A 16,050-nucleotide genomic window follows, 5' to 3' on the forward strand; every position below is an offset into this window, starting at 1 on the left:
CTTTGAGATTTAGGTGTGAAGTTCTTGCCAACAATGCTTATGTGTGGCGTTTTTCTACCCTAAATTGCTTTATTTGATAATGGAAGGCTTCAAAGCCATAAATAATGTCAAGTCATATTAGTAAAGGCTGACTAAGCAGACATGTGGTTCTGGCAGGCAACTTAATTTTTTCTAGAAAGGTGGAGAAGCAGGAGGAGGCGGGGTGGGACATAATGTCATCAGGGCGCAGAGTGAAGGGCATGATGAATAGAAACCAGAATGTAATTTCCTCCTCATCCCCTCATGAATGGAAGCCCACAGCTTTTCCAGCGTTTCTCCTGAGCTCCTGGTCACATCCCAGCAGTCCATTTTTAACCCGGCCCATGCTTCAAGAAAGATTAACCTCGGATGACTCAGCCAGACAACAACAAGGCGACAGCCTAACCCGGTGAGTCAGGTGATGAGGTTTGATTTCATCAGTCTATGTCTGTCTGTTTCTGAACATTATTATAAACAGCGCACCAATCAGTCAGAACGCGTCTTCCTGTCTGTCAAAGCATGAGTCTGTGTGCGTTAATCTGTCTGTCTGGGTGCTCAGATAAGCACAGCTTGTAGCACAGAGTCGGACCAGAATAACTTACCACCCAGGAAGAGGTTGAGCTCACACTCCAGGTAGTCAAACATCTCCACTGTCAGCTGGAAGCTGGAGAGGAGAGGAAGACCGATATTGAACATGCAGTTGATAAAACATATATAGACACACGAACAGGTCTGTCTGCGATGTAGAAGAGAACAGAAAAATGAAGGTGCTAAGAGCCAACCCTGACAATGACTTAGCCCTGTCTCACTGACACATCAGAAACAAGGAGTGCTTGTAATAATATTCAGGCACGAGAGCAGACTGGAGTTACTGCCTAACACTGTGGACTGTGTGAGAAAACATCGCAGGCACTCTGTTGCTTCCAACTTTCTCTGTGGGAGATCATCGTATATATAAGCACAGCTGAATTCACTGCCCAGACGTCATCTTTACTTTACCAAAAAAAGGTGATTTTGTCAGATGTGGTTATAAAAAAAATCTGGATTTTATTGGACATTTTTAAGCAACTACAAACTGACACAGTCTTAATGGTCTGCTTTTCAGTCACAAGTTTGGAGGTGCTTAGCCACCTGACAAAAGAGAAAGAAAAATATGTGAATGAGAGCAGCTTTATTAGTAATTTGGCTATATTTACATACACTTACATTTGATTGAAATTCAGAGCAGTCTGGGTCCCTTTGAGTCTGGTTGAGCATATAAATGCAGGTGCAATTCAATTCACTATCTGGGTCTGTTAATCTAGTTCAGAGAAGCTGGGTTTAGTAAGATTTCAGTCCGATTCAGCCCTTCCCGTGCGACGTAAAAAATGCTTGTTGTCCCACAACTGCTGAGCAGCATTTGGTGGAGCCTGGCAGAGGGGTGCGTCACAGCCACAGGAACAACTTATTAAGTGCAGGTGCAGATCCAGATCACTGTCTTGATGCCTGATTATTTCTCCCCAGTGTTCAAGGTTTGTCATGATAGTCTATATAATTCATAACCCTGAATATCTATAGAACTGAAAGTCAACATTAAGGCTAAAACCTGTCGTGGGGGCTCACAGTGACAGGTTTTAAAGAGTTACAGGCAAAAAGAATTAATAACTTGACTGTTAATAGGAACTTTCTGCCTAAACGTGGGATACACACTAAAGTGAAGAACGAGCCTTATATGCCTTGTTGCTATGATCATCGTCAATCAATTTCAAATGTCAGGTCATGATTTGAGTCTTTTTGATTTGAGTCTTTTTCCCCTCCGTGTGTCAATAAAACTTTTAATCACTTTACCAAGCAGCACATTAAAAAAAAAAAGATAAAAAGATAAAAAGCAATAAGAACGCAACACTCACAAGTTGTTAACGTCGTTTTCTCCCGCCTCGTCAAGCTGCCTGTTTGACATCTGGAGGTTGCCGGGGAAACGGGGGTTCTGAAACAGAAAGGGACCAAACTCGGACCAACGTTCAAGCATCCTGACATCCATCAGAGACAAGAATGTGACAATATGCTGGCAGAATCTGATGTTTGCAGCAGTGAAAATGTTTCTCCAGTTGTTTAGCCATTAAGAAACATGGTCATCAGTCAAGCGATGCATTTAAGTGCAAATCTGAGGAAGTCTATTCAAGAATTAACGCTTTCACTCCACTGCTTCGGACATTTTCAGCTCTGAACTTTAGTGATAACTTATTGTCAACCCATTACTTCACCAGTGATGCGGTGTTCACAGAGCAGGTGAGGGTGTCTGTGATGTGCACCCCCAACTTTGGTTGTGGTTGTGTGTGAAACTGTGAGAGCAGGACATCGACCCTGAGGTTCTGCCTGCAGTTATCAGTGAGCTGTAAAGTCCCCCCAAAAGTCCCTGAGAGCTGCTCAAAATGAAGCTGAAATCAGATCACGTCAGTGTGGGACCTTTACTTGGGAACACGCCTGTCCTGGGTGTGCACCTACCAATGGCTGACCAACCTAAAGATTTATTTTGACAATGCGTCCTTTGTGCCTCCTCTGTGACTTTTACTTGGACAGAAATAGATTATTATTGGGAGCTTTTTGGTGGCAACACCCTCTCTGTGTTTGGAACACAACTTGAGAAATAAGGAAAACAGCAAGAATGTGACCTAAAAAACCCCCCAAAACAGTCACCATTAGAAGTGACTACACGGCCATTATCAAAAATATCAATCAGGGTAGTTTTATGTGAAGGATCTGAGGGCTTTTTCTCCTGATGCCAAATCATAGTTTTGTGAGCAGAAACCTGTTTTTCTGCTGTCTGAAAGGCTGACTACGTAGCAGGACTGAGGCAATGCCTTGTCCTCGTGGCAACCGAGGTGAAAGAAACAGAAGAAACAAAGACAAAGGGATCATACAGATGTCTTTACATGGAGTATTTCATTAATGACCTGATCTTGTTTTGATTGTGATGCTGAAAACACACAGCCTAATACATCTGAAGAAATATACATGTATGAGGATGTATGATGATCTACTAACCCTTCGTAGGTTAAAAGTTAATCTGAGACTCTTTGCAGGAACTGATTAACTGACTTTTATGAAATGAGTGACAATAGTGTGTGAAGGTCACAGATAAACCGGCATGATGGTGTACAAGCATATTTTGCTTAATCTGTCAAACGAGAGGGGATCAAAAGGTTTATATGCCAAAAGGGTTTCATTACGGCTTTGGTTCTAAAGCCACATCGTGGCATACTGCCCTCTGCCTTGGAATAGGAATTAGCTCCCAGCCTTCAGCAGAGCAACAAGGAAGCACATTCCTCTGTGACAGCAGTGGCGCTGCCTCTCGTTCCTTCCATAGCTCTGCTCAGCTGTCATATAAAAAAGGCCGCATTACAGCTTCTTCAGAGGCCATTAGTGTAAAAGCTGGAAATTTCTACGCGGCCCCCCCGCAGAGACACGCTGGCACTAAAAGGAGAGTCTGACGCAAAGATAATGATTGATGAGGGAGACTGGTGCCCGGCTTTATAGGCCAGGCCAACTCACTTTGATGTGAAACTCCATTTTGGTGATGAGCAGTTTGAGGTAGATGCTGCAGAGCTTCCCATAGCCTTCACTCAGGTGACCCTAAGAGACACATCAAGAGAATAAGGGACACACATGATCAAAGACAGAATCTAATCTCATCATCGTGCTAGAAGACAAGTGCTAGCTTGATAAAGAATACGGAGGAAGCACTTTGGTATAATAAGGAAAAGAACTACTAAGGATGTGCTCCATAACATAACATTTGAGTGTGAAGGTACGATTCCCAGCAGCCTCTGCTCTGTGGGGGATATCTGGGGGGGATATCTGTAGCTATTTTGCTGATTGCTTCCAACTTCCTTTTTCTTTGAGCCTGGGAGTTTGGTTGATAATGACACAACAGGAAAGAGAGAGCAAAACTGTGGTCACAGCAACCACACTTCCTGTATCCTCCTGCCTGGTGACATCAGCAAAAACCAAGAAGTGCAACAAGGCTATCAAGGTCTCCACCCAGTTCTGAGTTGCCCAAGTTAACCGAGGAGTGACTCTTCAGATAGATTTCGTGGCTTAAATTCAAGTGATTTTCATCAGAAATGTGTCCATCGATACTTTAAAATGGACTTGCACTCTATGGTTAATGTGAATGTCACCAACAATAAGACTTTTCATTAACAAAGAGTCCAGCTCTTTAATGTTTAATTACTAGTCCTGCTGCATTGCAACAGCTCCGCTTGCGAGAGCAGAAATTCCCCACAAAGAAGCTGCACACTAGCTGCTTTAAAATCCGTGTCTCAGAGGCAACACGAGGGAGCTCCGGCACTCATATTTGCCATGTTTTACGTGGCTTTTCACCACTAAATCCTACAATGTCTGTCAGTTCTCTATGATGGCAGCAGGCTGACAACAATGGATGTGAGCTGATCTGATGACAGTAACATATAGGACAGTCGGTGGCTGTAATCTAAAGCTGATGAACAAAAATCCTCCTTTTCCTCACATACATAGCTCCTCAACTTTCAGTGTCATCCAAAACTCCTGCAACGTATTGCACTCAACTTTCAGCGCTGATTCAGACCGTTCAGCTGAAGCTGCTGTTTTGATTCTCGTGTAAGAAGAGCCTCCCCAAGCATTGCAAATAAGGTTAATAGCTAAGATGCATATAGTTGATCAGTTTCTGTGTTTTTATATGGCTTTAATGAAGAAGTAACATACTGTGAATCCCAGCTGAGCTTTAAAGGGCGCTTTTCTGCTGTGGACAAGGTCAGCAGCAAAAGCCACACCATTACCTGTTTAAGTGTAAACTATATTTATAATATTTTACTTTGCTATCACACATGCCTTTTCAGAGGGGAACAGAAGCCATTCGGTCGACTGCATCAAAGCCAACAGCCTCTCCAGATAAACGGGATAATTCTACCTTGCAGAACATGGGATTTGCTGGTCTGCCACAGCCTTGATCGGGTCCTTTCTTTTACTGTGCGACTAGCTTTTTAAATTATTAGTTGTTTGAAATGCATGACTGTCTCAACTTTGGTGTTTTGGTAGACAAGCAAACCAGAGTGTATGACGAGGAATTTGACAAGTGTTTTTGTTAGTCAGATGGCTTCAAAGATGGATATAACAGCTCCAACGGTGGTCCTATAATCCATATTAGCCACATGACAAATTACGAGAAAATAACAGCCTGTTATGTAATAGATACGAGGGAATTCTGTCCAATGTAATCGGTGAGAAAACATCTTAAGACGGTTACAACCTGCTTTGTTGGTGTTTATGAGGTTTGTTTGCAAAAAGAAGAAAATGATAAGTATACATTTGAAAACAAGCAGGTAGCTGCCCCTGTGAATAGACATTTCCTGATTAAAACCATCAATATGTCTCTGCTCTACTCACTAACAGTTCCTCTTTTAAAGATGTAAAAATAAATGACTGATTTTTTGACCGAAAACTGTTATTTTACCCCATTTTTTCCAATTAATATAAAAAATTAAAAATAAAATGAGTCTTTAGAAGAGAGGATTAAATGGTGCCATGTCATAAAGCCATAATCCTTAGAAATGTGACAGGATAACATGATATGATGCGTGACATGATACAATAATCTGTGTCCTTACTTACCCACATCCTGCTCATATCTGTTAGATCAGCCTTGTTCCTCATGGAGTCCTTTATCACCTGAAGGGGCGACAGACGACAGGCCAAGCAGCATTAAGATGACGATCGAGAAATTGACAGCAAATGTGACAAACACAAGAGAAACCATGAGCAAGTTCTCCAACACGGAACCACTGATGCACTTAGATGCGAGAGTGGAAAGCGCTGCGTGGTCTTTACATACGTTTGGGTGTCCGTCTCGCAGCAGCTTGTGGAAGACGTGGCAGAACTTCCAGCAGAGCACCGCGTTGCTGGAGAGAGGAAGCCGGTTGACCACTGCCCAGAATGTGTGGGCACCTTTCTCATGATGGGTCCCCAAGATGCAAGGTGATGACGACAGTCAAGGATCTCCAGGTTACAGTGCGTGGCTAACATTACATTTGATCATCGCACTTTCCCTGAACTCGACCCTCTTTCTCCATCTGTCTCGTGTTTTTCTATCTGTCAGATCATTTATGAGAGTGTGATTATGACACAGGTCCCATTATTGCATGTTTGAAATAAATCATCCAAACAAATCAAAACAATTTCCAAAATCTCTTTTTTTCCTTCTTTAAAAATAAAAATAAATCTTTCAATCAAAAAGTATTGTAGGCCTTTATTTTTCTCACCTCTCTGTAGGATTTCAGATACGTTTTTTTCTTTAGAGTGTGTTGGATAGAAACAGAGAAAGGAGAAAACTCCCCACGGTGAAACTTTTTAAACATTTTTTCTATTCATTGTTTTTGTTGTTTTGCACTAACGTAACCCTCAGAATCTGCAAACACATGAAAACACAGTTCTCCCTCTCCCTCTCTCACACACACACACACACACACACACAATATGAGGATATTCCTGGCATGCTTTTCTTTGACAGCGACCTCCTGTGTGTTGATGGCCTTATTGATGCTGACAGCCTGCAAAGACGAGGAAAGGAAGAGGAGAACGGAGGAAAACACAAATCAGCCCACAGCTTTTTATTCATGTATTTCATTATAAAACTTGACATTCTTCCACCTCTCTGAAAGTTGCTTTTTCCTTTTTGAATCACACGGGGAAAAGGAAGCAGCGAGGCTTTTTTTTTTTTTTTTTTTAAAAAAAAGAAAAGACTGATTGACCCATTTTCTACAGAGTTAGTATTCACGGCAGAGACTGAGAAGCCACAGCTTCTCGCTGCTTTTGAGGAGCTCTACAGCCTCGCAGGCATAAATATTTCCATTAAAGCACACATGTGCCACAACATCACTCTTAATGTGTCGGTGCATGCAGAGCAGGGTCTGTAGAGCATGTGGACGGGCTCAAGGATTTGGGAGAGTCACAAAAATATAAAAGGGTATTTAAACCACTGAGAATACTGCGTCTATGAACAGAATTTAGAGTGAAACGCTCACAGCCAGCAGCATGCGTGCACATTTCCAAGGACGCACTCTTCAGCAAACACAGTTAAGTTTAAGACTGTAAGCAGACAGACTTAATGAGATGGCACCAAAAACTAACCACGTGTGGATGAGCAGGGGAGTTTCTGTCTGTGCAGTGAAATCAAATGAGGAATGTTGGCCAAAACCGAACCCTGTCCAACTTTAGCTCAAATTAAAGCATCATCCAACTCATATGACTAAAGAAAAGGGATATCTCAATTCTACTTGAGGTGGATGCCATCATGATTGATGCTAATCTGCAAATTTTGTCAGGATCTGTGCTTTTGATTATTTACTTACGGATTCTTTCATCTTTTTTTGGATTGACTCTTGCTGCAAATTGATTTCCCACTTTGAGATTCACAAATGATTACCCAATTCAGTTTGATTCAATGAGTTCACCTTAACTATCGCAGATGTTTTGACTGAAACGTAAGCTGCTGTAGACGCAACAGTTTTAATGATACAACTAAGCATAAAGTAGTTAAGCAGCGACAATTGCTGGTCCAAACGGAGACATTGAGGAAATGCTATTAATATGTTAAAACAAGCCCAGTCTGCATCCATTTTAGTAGCTTTACCCCTGTACTTTGCATAGTATAAATGCTGATAATAGCATGCTAACATGTTAATGTTCAGAAACTGAAATGTTTATGTCCACCATCAAGGTTTAAAATACTAGCAAACTAACATTTGTTTATTTACAAATTAAAATCTCAGTTGAGACTGATAATTGGGTATTAAAAGGAAATTTTGGTCATAAACATCCATGCTGGCAGCTTAGAGGGTTGTACCATGCTAACATGCTAACATTCAAGACTCGTCATCTCTATAAGTCCATTATTTTAGCTCAATATGCCATTATTTTGGTCCTCATTCCTCATTTGGTCTGAGGAAACTACAAGACTCATCTTAAACCAGCAACACAAACTTCCAAACACTTAATAAATTGGTACTTTTCAGGCCAATGAACGAATGTTACCTTTGTTCGAGGCCCAACAGATAACACTAGATCTGGATACACGAACACCTCTTAGCAAAGAAAAAGCTAAATATATGACCAAAATATAACCTGGATACATGGGGAATTCAATACATATTCTTTTTGCCACTTACGTCTGCAGATAAACACCAGGCAAGGCATATCTAAATTTACCTTAAACCACCCACACAATGTTCAAACTTATTGGCAGGTCATCAAATAGTTGTTGAGGCATTTAGCTAAAAACAGCACAATCAAGGCTGGTATCAAACCAAACATCTGTGGTTGCCCTAAGGACTATTAACACTTTTTTTCCAAGGAGAAAAGGCATTCCACATCTCTCTCTCTCTCTCACACACAATATACTTCTCAGCTGTGTAGTAATTTATCAAAAAAGGTTGAGATATATATGCATAGATATAAGTGTGGAAGTGCCTTATTTTATTTGAATTGGGCTTTTTATAGACTTTTGGTATAACTGGCTTTGTTCTGAGACATTCTGTATTCATATTCTGCATTTTTCTAAATAATCATGTTCCTATTTTGTACTTACGCAGTATATGTCCCTGAATGGTCCAAGACTTTAAGATAGAATAACTGGTTAGAACTGGACTGAATAACTGGGACAGATGAAGCTTCTCCATCTTGTCAGATAGCTCGATTACATTCCACACGCCTAAAAACAACACACACGTTGTTTATCACATCCCAAGAACGAGACGTGGACAGGGGTTGGCCTGTTCATGTCACTAGTAACCGGCCAACTACATTCAGTTGCGTGTAAGTCCAGCTTCAGTACGGGTCTGGCTCAGCCCAAGAAGATAAATGTGAATAATTTCTGGATATCGGGACTCGTTCTGACGGAGACCCTGTGGGAGCTCTGTCCCTTCGAGCCCAGCGCTGCCATACTTTACCGTACTTTACAGTCTGTGAACTGCAGATTTCTCTGGTTTGTTCTTGGGCTTCCAACATAAAAATTGGGCTAACACTTTGATACTTAGTGTGCAGAACCCTAAACCCTAAGCCATTTGACCACGAATTTGTGTGCAAAATTAAACCCCAACAGTGAGATATTTGAGTCTGAACCAAAGCTGTGGACTGACACAGGCTGGCATCCATGTAAGATGGAATGAATCAGGCCTGCATTGTTTCAGCGTTTGATCCGGTTTTCAAAAATACACCATGTTCAGAGGCAGCATCTGGATGACGTTTCACATCACAGATGAGAAGGAAATTAAAAAAAAAAAAACCAAGCATTTCGAAAAGAGCCTGAAATGCCAGTGGTCAGTAAATACAGCCGAACATATGTCCGGTCACTATCGTTTGTGCGGTTTTACGAACTGCGAGTGTGGCAGCTTGGGTCAGCAGAGGACAGGATCCTGTTTCATAATCTCGCTTCCCACAGATGTCCTGAGTCTGCTCCTCCTCTTCCAGTATGTGAGCAGTTAGGGCTGGAAGTCCACCATGAGGAGTGGGCCAGGAGAAGGGGTGGGACAGGAATTAGGCTGGGATGTGGGAGCGAGGAAAGCTGGAACAATATGGAAGCACCGTTGGCTTACTGTAGTAAAACGTAGTAAAGACTCACGAGGACGACATCTGCGGTGTTCCATTACCAGGTGTTGTCGGCTAGTTTTTGTAAATATCTGGAAATTTCAGCCAAGGATACACTTTTACACCTATAATCCCTTGAAAAGAGAAACATTGTCAATCTACTGCTTTCCTGTCAAAACACCAGTGAAAAAATGCAACATCCTCCACACAAAGACGTCACCCCGAGTGACGCATCATCATCATCATCATCATCCGAGCAAGCAGGCAAACAAGTTTTCTGTCCACAAAAACAATCTAATTTGTGAAATTCAGTTAAGTAACAGATGTGATTCACAGAAGTGTGACAATAGGAGCAATTCCAAGAGCTAGCTGGTGTTTTTCCACACATAACCAACCCTAAAGCTCAAACCATCTAACGTTAGTGCTCAAATCCTGATGATGAAAACCACAATGTGTCACAAAGTAGATATTCTCCAAACATACAAACCTGTCCTGTCATCAGCTGCAGAAGCCGAGACAAGACTCTGCAGCTGTGTGTGTGTGTGTGTGTGTGTGTGTGTGTCGTAAAGGTCAAACACAGCAGAGGTAACGCTGCTCTGTTCAGGATGTGCTCAAAAGAGGTGAAACAAGACTGCGGTCAGATCTGTGGTTTATTTCCTCTGACTGAGACCACAAGTGAAAAGGTTACTCGGTTCAAGTTGAGCATCTGCTAAATAAGAAGCTACACTTCCTGTCAACTTGGAAACAGAAATAGCAAACTCACATGTTACATGATCACAACAAAGCCAAGATAAAGCAGCATTTCACCTCCTTCTCTGCGATTGGGGAGAATACACAAGAAGAGTTGCAGCTACAAGACACAGATCTCTTGCCGTTTTAGTTCACAGATTAGCACTGGGTGACACAATGCCTGCCCTTTATAATCAGCTGAATCATAGTTAGCCAAAACATTTTGTGTACACTGTGGCCACATCTGTCTCGCACCGACTACGAGGGAAGTGACTTTCGTGTTATTTCCTGTCACAGTCAAAGTTGTTAGTCAGAAAATGCATCAAACGGAGACTATTTCATGTTATCATTTGTACGTGGCTGACTGCAGTGAAGCGTGAACACCGAGGCTTTTCGTTCAGACTGTGACTGATTACAAGACAAATGTCATCATCTAGTCTCTGTCTTTGCTCTATGCTGCGTCAATTCACTTTTCATCTTATTCTCTCCATCACTCGCACACAGAGCAAATCAAGGGATGATTGAGCAGATGCCAGCGCAACTGGCTCCCACATGAGGATGACCCAATTAGCCCACAGTGAGACTTTGTACTGGGTGTTTAGGTTGAATGGGTGAGCCAGCTGCCTGGGACTTCTGGCATTGGCAGGAGCGGCTCGCTGGCATCAGTCAATCAATGGCCTTTTAGCTGCGGCTACACAGACCAGCTGACAAAGTCAGATGATGTGAAATCAAACCAGAGTCGTGTCACGGATTATGAGGATAAAAAGCAAGGCCCTCAGGTTGGCAGTTGTAGACACAAACCTGCAGCTCTGCATCCACCAGGAGGGCTAAGGTCAGCTCCCATACCTTTGCTCCCCTTTTCAGCATTCAATCAATCACACGAAAAGGTTTTTTTTGCCTCTTGCTATCTACAGAAACATCTTCACCTCTGCAGCTTTGCTCTCCCCCAGAGTGTTATTGATACAGTGATGAAAGCATGTTAAGTTTGGCCTGGCGAGCCCAAATCAGGCCTTTGGTAGAAAGCACTGCATTGATATGCGGATCCTCGCCTGTGTCCACTGAAGGGCCGGCGCACAACACTGAGAGAAGGGAAGTATCCTCTGCCTGCTAAATGAAACAGCCCCTAACTCACTGACTCATTTCCCCATCCTCTGCTTCATTTCTCAGGGACTCCTCTCACTGTTTCACAAGAGCATTTGTGGAAATTTGATTTTCCATCTCAGTAACTACAAGATGTCATCTTATCGTGGTCACTTCACGGCGCCAACAGTGAGACAGACAGCGATCCGGTACTGTTTACCCCTGCTGTGGCACATCTCCTGTCAACATTAATGAATGGTCAGTTATGTCCAATGATGAGAAGATGAGCTCGCAAGAACCTAATTAAAAGTCCAGAAACAAATCCCGAAACACTTGTCCTCACAGCTTTAAATTTTCATGAAGGAGGTGGAGGCCTCCTTGTGTGACCCCGATGATTAAGTTTGGGAGTGGAGCAATAAATCTGAGTTACAGTACTATGATTAGAATTCAAATGCAGGACGAAGAGGATGGAACTTGGAGCACTCACAGTGGACTGTGCAGTTTCTTTCAGTGTCACTTATTCAAACGATGATCCCATTTGCCTCTTGTTCTAATCTCCCCATTGAGTGAGAAGGACAAGTCAAGTGCTGGTCTCAAGACCCTCATATGGGGCAATTGTTTTGACAATGTAATGATAATAAAGTACATGCACTGCTGTCTATATTCCTTTAAATTACAATCCCGTATCCAAAAACATTGGGCTGCGATGACGAGTGCGAGACATTACCGAATTTAAAAGGGTAGCAGGAACAACACCCGGCTGGTTTTACCAAATGCTTTAAAAAAAATGAAAAAAAAGAATGAACTGTGCAGCTGGTGGAAAAAGACACAAACATTACACTCAGTCAACGTAGCCTTATTATACCGTTCTATCTGACTCCATCTGTCAGTAAAACATTCCAGTTTCTCTCTCAAAGCATGCGGTATCAATGAATGATGGTTTAGGTGAGACACAGCAAGGAGGCGGAAGCTCCAGCTGAAACCTGTCAAGCAGACTGTAAAGTGCAGACAGACGAGTTAACGATGAAGGGATGCAGGGAGGACTGAAAGCAGGGAACATGCGATGGTCCGTGAATGCAGCAGTGCTGTAATGCAGCGGTGGAGGCACGGTCACTGTGGCCAACTCTCAGTGGGTGGAGGTAACTCTGATGGTGGGAGGAGAAGGGGGGGGGGGGGGGGGGGGGGGGGGGGGGGGGGCTCAGTCAGGCTTCCTGTCTTGGCACACCCTGCACTGCCCATTTCCTGCCTGCCAGCTGAAAAATGCCCAGCTCCACCGCTCCACTACTCCCTTCAGCTAAAATCCTTACTCAGTCAACTCAGACCCAACACTTCATTCTGTCACATTTCCAGCCGGACTGTCCCAGGTGTTTTTGTGTGAATAAACACAGGCCTCTGCATTGGCAAGAAGGAACACTAAAGACAAAACCTTTTGTGCAAACGTGAAAGGAAAACAATGAAATGACAGCACTGGATCAAAGCCACATCACACTCTCAGCTGCACAATGACTGACACATGCGCAGCCAACAAAAAAACAAATATAGTTACGAACACTCGGCCTTTTAAATATCCAGCACTCACAAAATAAAGTCACATGAACAATTTATTCCAAGGGGAGTTTCTACCCAATTCACAAATCAAACAAAAAATTTGTCCTCCTTTTAGCTTGTAGCTAAAGTTTTAATTAAAACAACGTTCTGTCGTTCATTTAGCTCAGATTCTGAATAAAAACTGGGTTAAGATCATAAAGAAGGACATGTCTATGAAGGCGATCGTCTATTTCATATCCCAACCTGTGATATTACCTCACTACCTTTGTGTCCGTGTGTTTGTTATGACTGCAGCAGAGCACACTTGTGAAGTGTTGAAAATGACACAGAAATGTTACCAGGTCAAACCTATACGGTCTTTGTCTCAAAATGTTACGCAAAAGCAACAAGAAGGTATTCCACACGTATCAACAACACGTTCCGTTGCCGCCAGATTAATGGAGAGCAATACATGTGTGAAAGTTCTGATTTAGAGCTGCCTCAAATTCTATTTATACCCACCAGTGTGGACACAGCTGTGAACATATTGACAACTTATAAAAGACGGATTGGGCCTTTATTTTCTGCGTTTGCCGTGTACTTTGTCTCTGGTTAAAAGGGAGTTGTGACCAACCAAAAGGACGCGCCCGTTTCCTTAAAAACATACAACTCACCTCACACTTCGACGCACACAACCAAAAATAGTCACTTGAAACTGAAAGCCGGCCTCGCTAAAGTACACTTCACACACCCTCTGTCACCACAGGCTACGGCTACACAAAGTGGTACTTTTTTGCAGCTGCATTCACACACACAAAAAAAAATATATATAAAAAAAAAAAAAATCAGATAATGAAAAGGAAAAGCATTTCGGGCCCAAACATTTTTCCAAGCAGGAGCTCCACCCGACTGAAAAGGTCAGCGCTGTGAACAGAGCTGCCTGTGTTGCTTGTTTAAAAGAGCATTTTACATGTTGTCACTCCACATCATGAAAAGCAGAGTGGTCCACACAGGGGAAAAGATGCCCCCCCCCCCCCCCCTCGGTGTATTTGCAAGCACACAGAAGAAGACCTAACTGAGAAGGAGTGTTAAAAATACAAAAACATACCGATGTCCAATCTAATGCTGAGGTTTCTATGTTGATCAGCACCATTTTCAACTCTGGATGTGAATCTCTTATTCTTTCATTAAGCGACGTTGAAACCATCCATCAATCTTAATACAATGGGCTCAACAAGCCTCTGAGGCTGTCAGTAGGAGCTGGTTTCCCACAGAACACACCAAGCATCTTCAAACCCATTAATAACGGAGCATTTATTGATGCAGATAAGCCCATCGGGATGATGCCGTCTCTTAAGAGCCTATTAAAAAAAAAAAAAAAAAAAAAGGCAGGAAAACATGAAGCTTCAGGCTGTTTGGAGTGTGTGACTTCAGGGCACCGAGCATCTGTTGCTGAGGGCAGAAGTGGGTGGCAGGAAAACTAAACTCCGAGGCCATCGGTGCCTTGGCAGTTTATGTGTCTCTTCGGGGGGAAAAAATTACCTGTTTGACTTCCCGTGTGAAGGACTTTCAGCTCAGAAGCTCAGCTTCCTGCAGGGTTGATGATGTCACGAAGACTCGTCATGAAGGTAACATCTGTGCTTCTCAGCTGAGCCCACTTTCTCACAACCTCCCTTGAAGCACCACAGTCTGTTTGACTGGCAGCCACCTGCTCACTTTGTTAGAGGAGGGCGCTTGCTTACACTTAAGTTAAGGTGCAGCGTAAACCACCCGAGAAACAGCCTTTGCTCTGCAGCCATAAGTCGTCAACATGTAGTAAATTCTGTATTTACCTAATGGTTCAGGGGGGACAAAAGGAATGCCGGTATGTTACCACAATAAAAAAATAATTGTGTCGCGATGACTCACAATTCCTGTACACACCTAAAGCCTAAAACGAGATCTCAATCTCAGGTCTTTACACGACAGAACAGTTTAACATACCCGAGGTGTTTGGCTCTGGAAGTAAATCTGTGATGTTAATGGATCGTGGACGTTAACATCCACGGAAGAACGATCTGAATGTGCGTTACTTGGTCACATGTTGGAATTTAAGTGTGTCGAGATAAACGGATGTTTACATCAAAATAGAGCAGAAGAAATAATGTGGAGATGTTCAGTTTCTGTTAAGTTTCATTCATCTGTTCAGTAAAGATGCTCCAACGGTGACAGGTTTGCATTTCATTCATATCGGCTTTTGCAAAACATCCGGTTTCTAACTAACTTTTTGTTGGAAACCAGCATCAGTCCACTGCGAAAACTCGACAAACATCCAGTCAATCGGCCGAGTGCAAACACTTTAGCGTCAAACAAAAAAAAAAACCCTAATGCTGGCAATGCCGTGCTCTGGAAGGTCTGTACTTTGCTTCACTAAATCCGTGCAGTGTGGGAATGTAGGGTCTCCTTGCATCTATCTGCACTTTGTTTTCATACCACTGTCTCTCACCACATGCCAAAAAAGCCAAAACAAAGGGGTAGAAGAAGAAAAAAGGCCAATAAAACCGTGCAGGACAGCCTTAGGGAGTTCTCTTAAACCCTCAACACTGAACGGTACCACACCAACAGAGACAAGTTTGTCTGAAAGTAGCCTCCACTAAAAGGGGCACTGCATTGCTACACCTCCACCACGTCTGAGCAACATGCCCCCAATGACTTCACGTGGGCAGCTTTGTTTCATCTCGTGGCCGAGAACGACTTTCCTGTTGCTGTTATCAAAAGAGACCAACTCCATTCATGTGCACTCCGTCTCTTTTATAGCTCATTTAGAAGAAAAAAAAAATCTTCCACACACTTCCCTCAGTGAAAGATTACAGGACTGTGAGGAGTATGTGTGTGTGGGGGGGGTTGTTTCCATCAACCAACCTCCCCCACACCTACACACGGGCTAAAAGCACACCCATCCATCCATGCTGGCAGTGAAAGGCCAGTCTTGTTGCTCTGGCTTATGTGCACCTGCTCCAGCAGTGCAATCCGGACACTTGGCCAGCCTGTGAGCCTCTATCGCATCATTCACAGCGACCCGAGTCAAAGGCACAGTTTGCCTGGCCTTGAAATATTGAA

At 43.0% G+C, this 16,050-nt stretch overlaps 1 protein-coding gene across 2 annotated transcripts in view; it reads right to left on the bottom strand.

The window, feature by feature from the left end:
• hip1 (huntingtin interacting protein 1) overlaps positions 1 to 16,050 on the bottom strand; it is a 42,659-nt gene that overhangs the window by 17,354 nt on the left and 9,255 nt on the right. For both annotated transcript variants that reach the window (XM_072392633.1, XM_072392634.1), the window contains exons 2-7: positions 6,518 to 6,581; positions 5,867 to 6,009; positions 5,647 to 5,703; positions 3,550 to 3,630; positions 1,908 to 1,984; positions 621 to 682 (exon numbers count right to left, since the gene is read on the bottom strand). In XM_072392633.1, coding sequence (XP_072248734.1) covers positions 621 to 682; positions 1,908 to 1,984; positions 3,550 to 3,630; positions 5,647 to 5,703; positions 5,867 to 6,009; positions 6,518 to 6,581 — 484 coding nt within the window. The remainder of the gene's footprint in view (positions 1 to 620; positions 683 to 1,907; positions 1,985 to 3,549; positions 3,631 to 5,646; positions 5,704 to 5,866; positions 6,010 to 6,517; positions 6,582 to 16,050) is intronic.

The sequence above is a fragment of the Leuresthes tenuis genome, unplaced genomic scaffold, assembly GCF_036924035.1.
Source record: "Leuresthes tenuis unplaced genomic scaffold, fLeuTen1.0.hap1 SCAF_9, whole genome shotgun sequence".
Taxonomy (NCBI): Eukaryota; Metazoa; Chordata; class Actinopteri; order Atheriniformes; family Atherinopsidae; genus Leuresthes; species Leuresthes tenuis.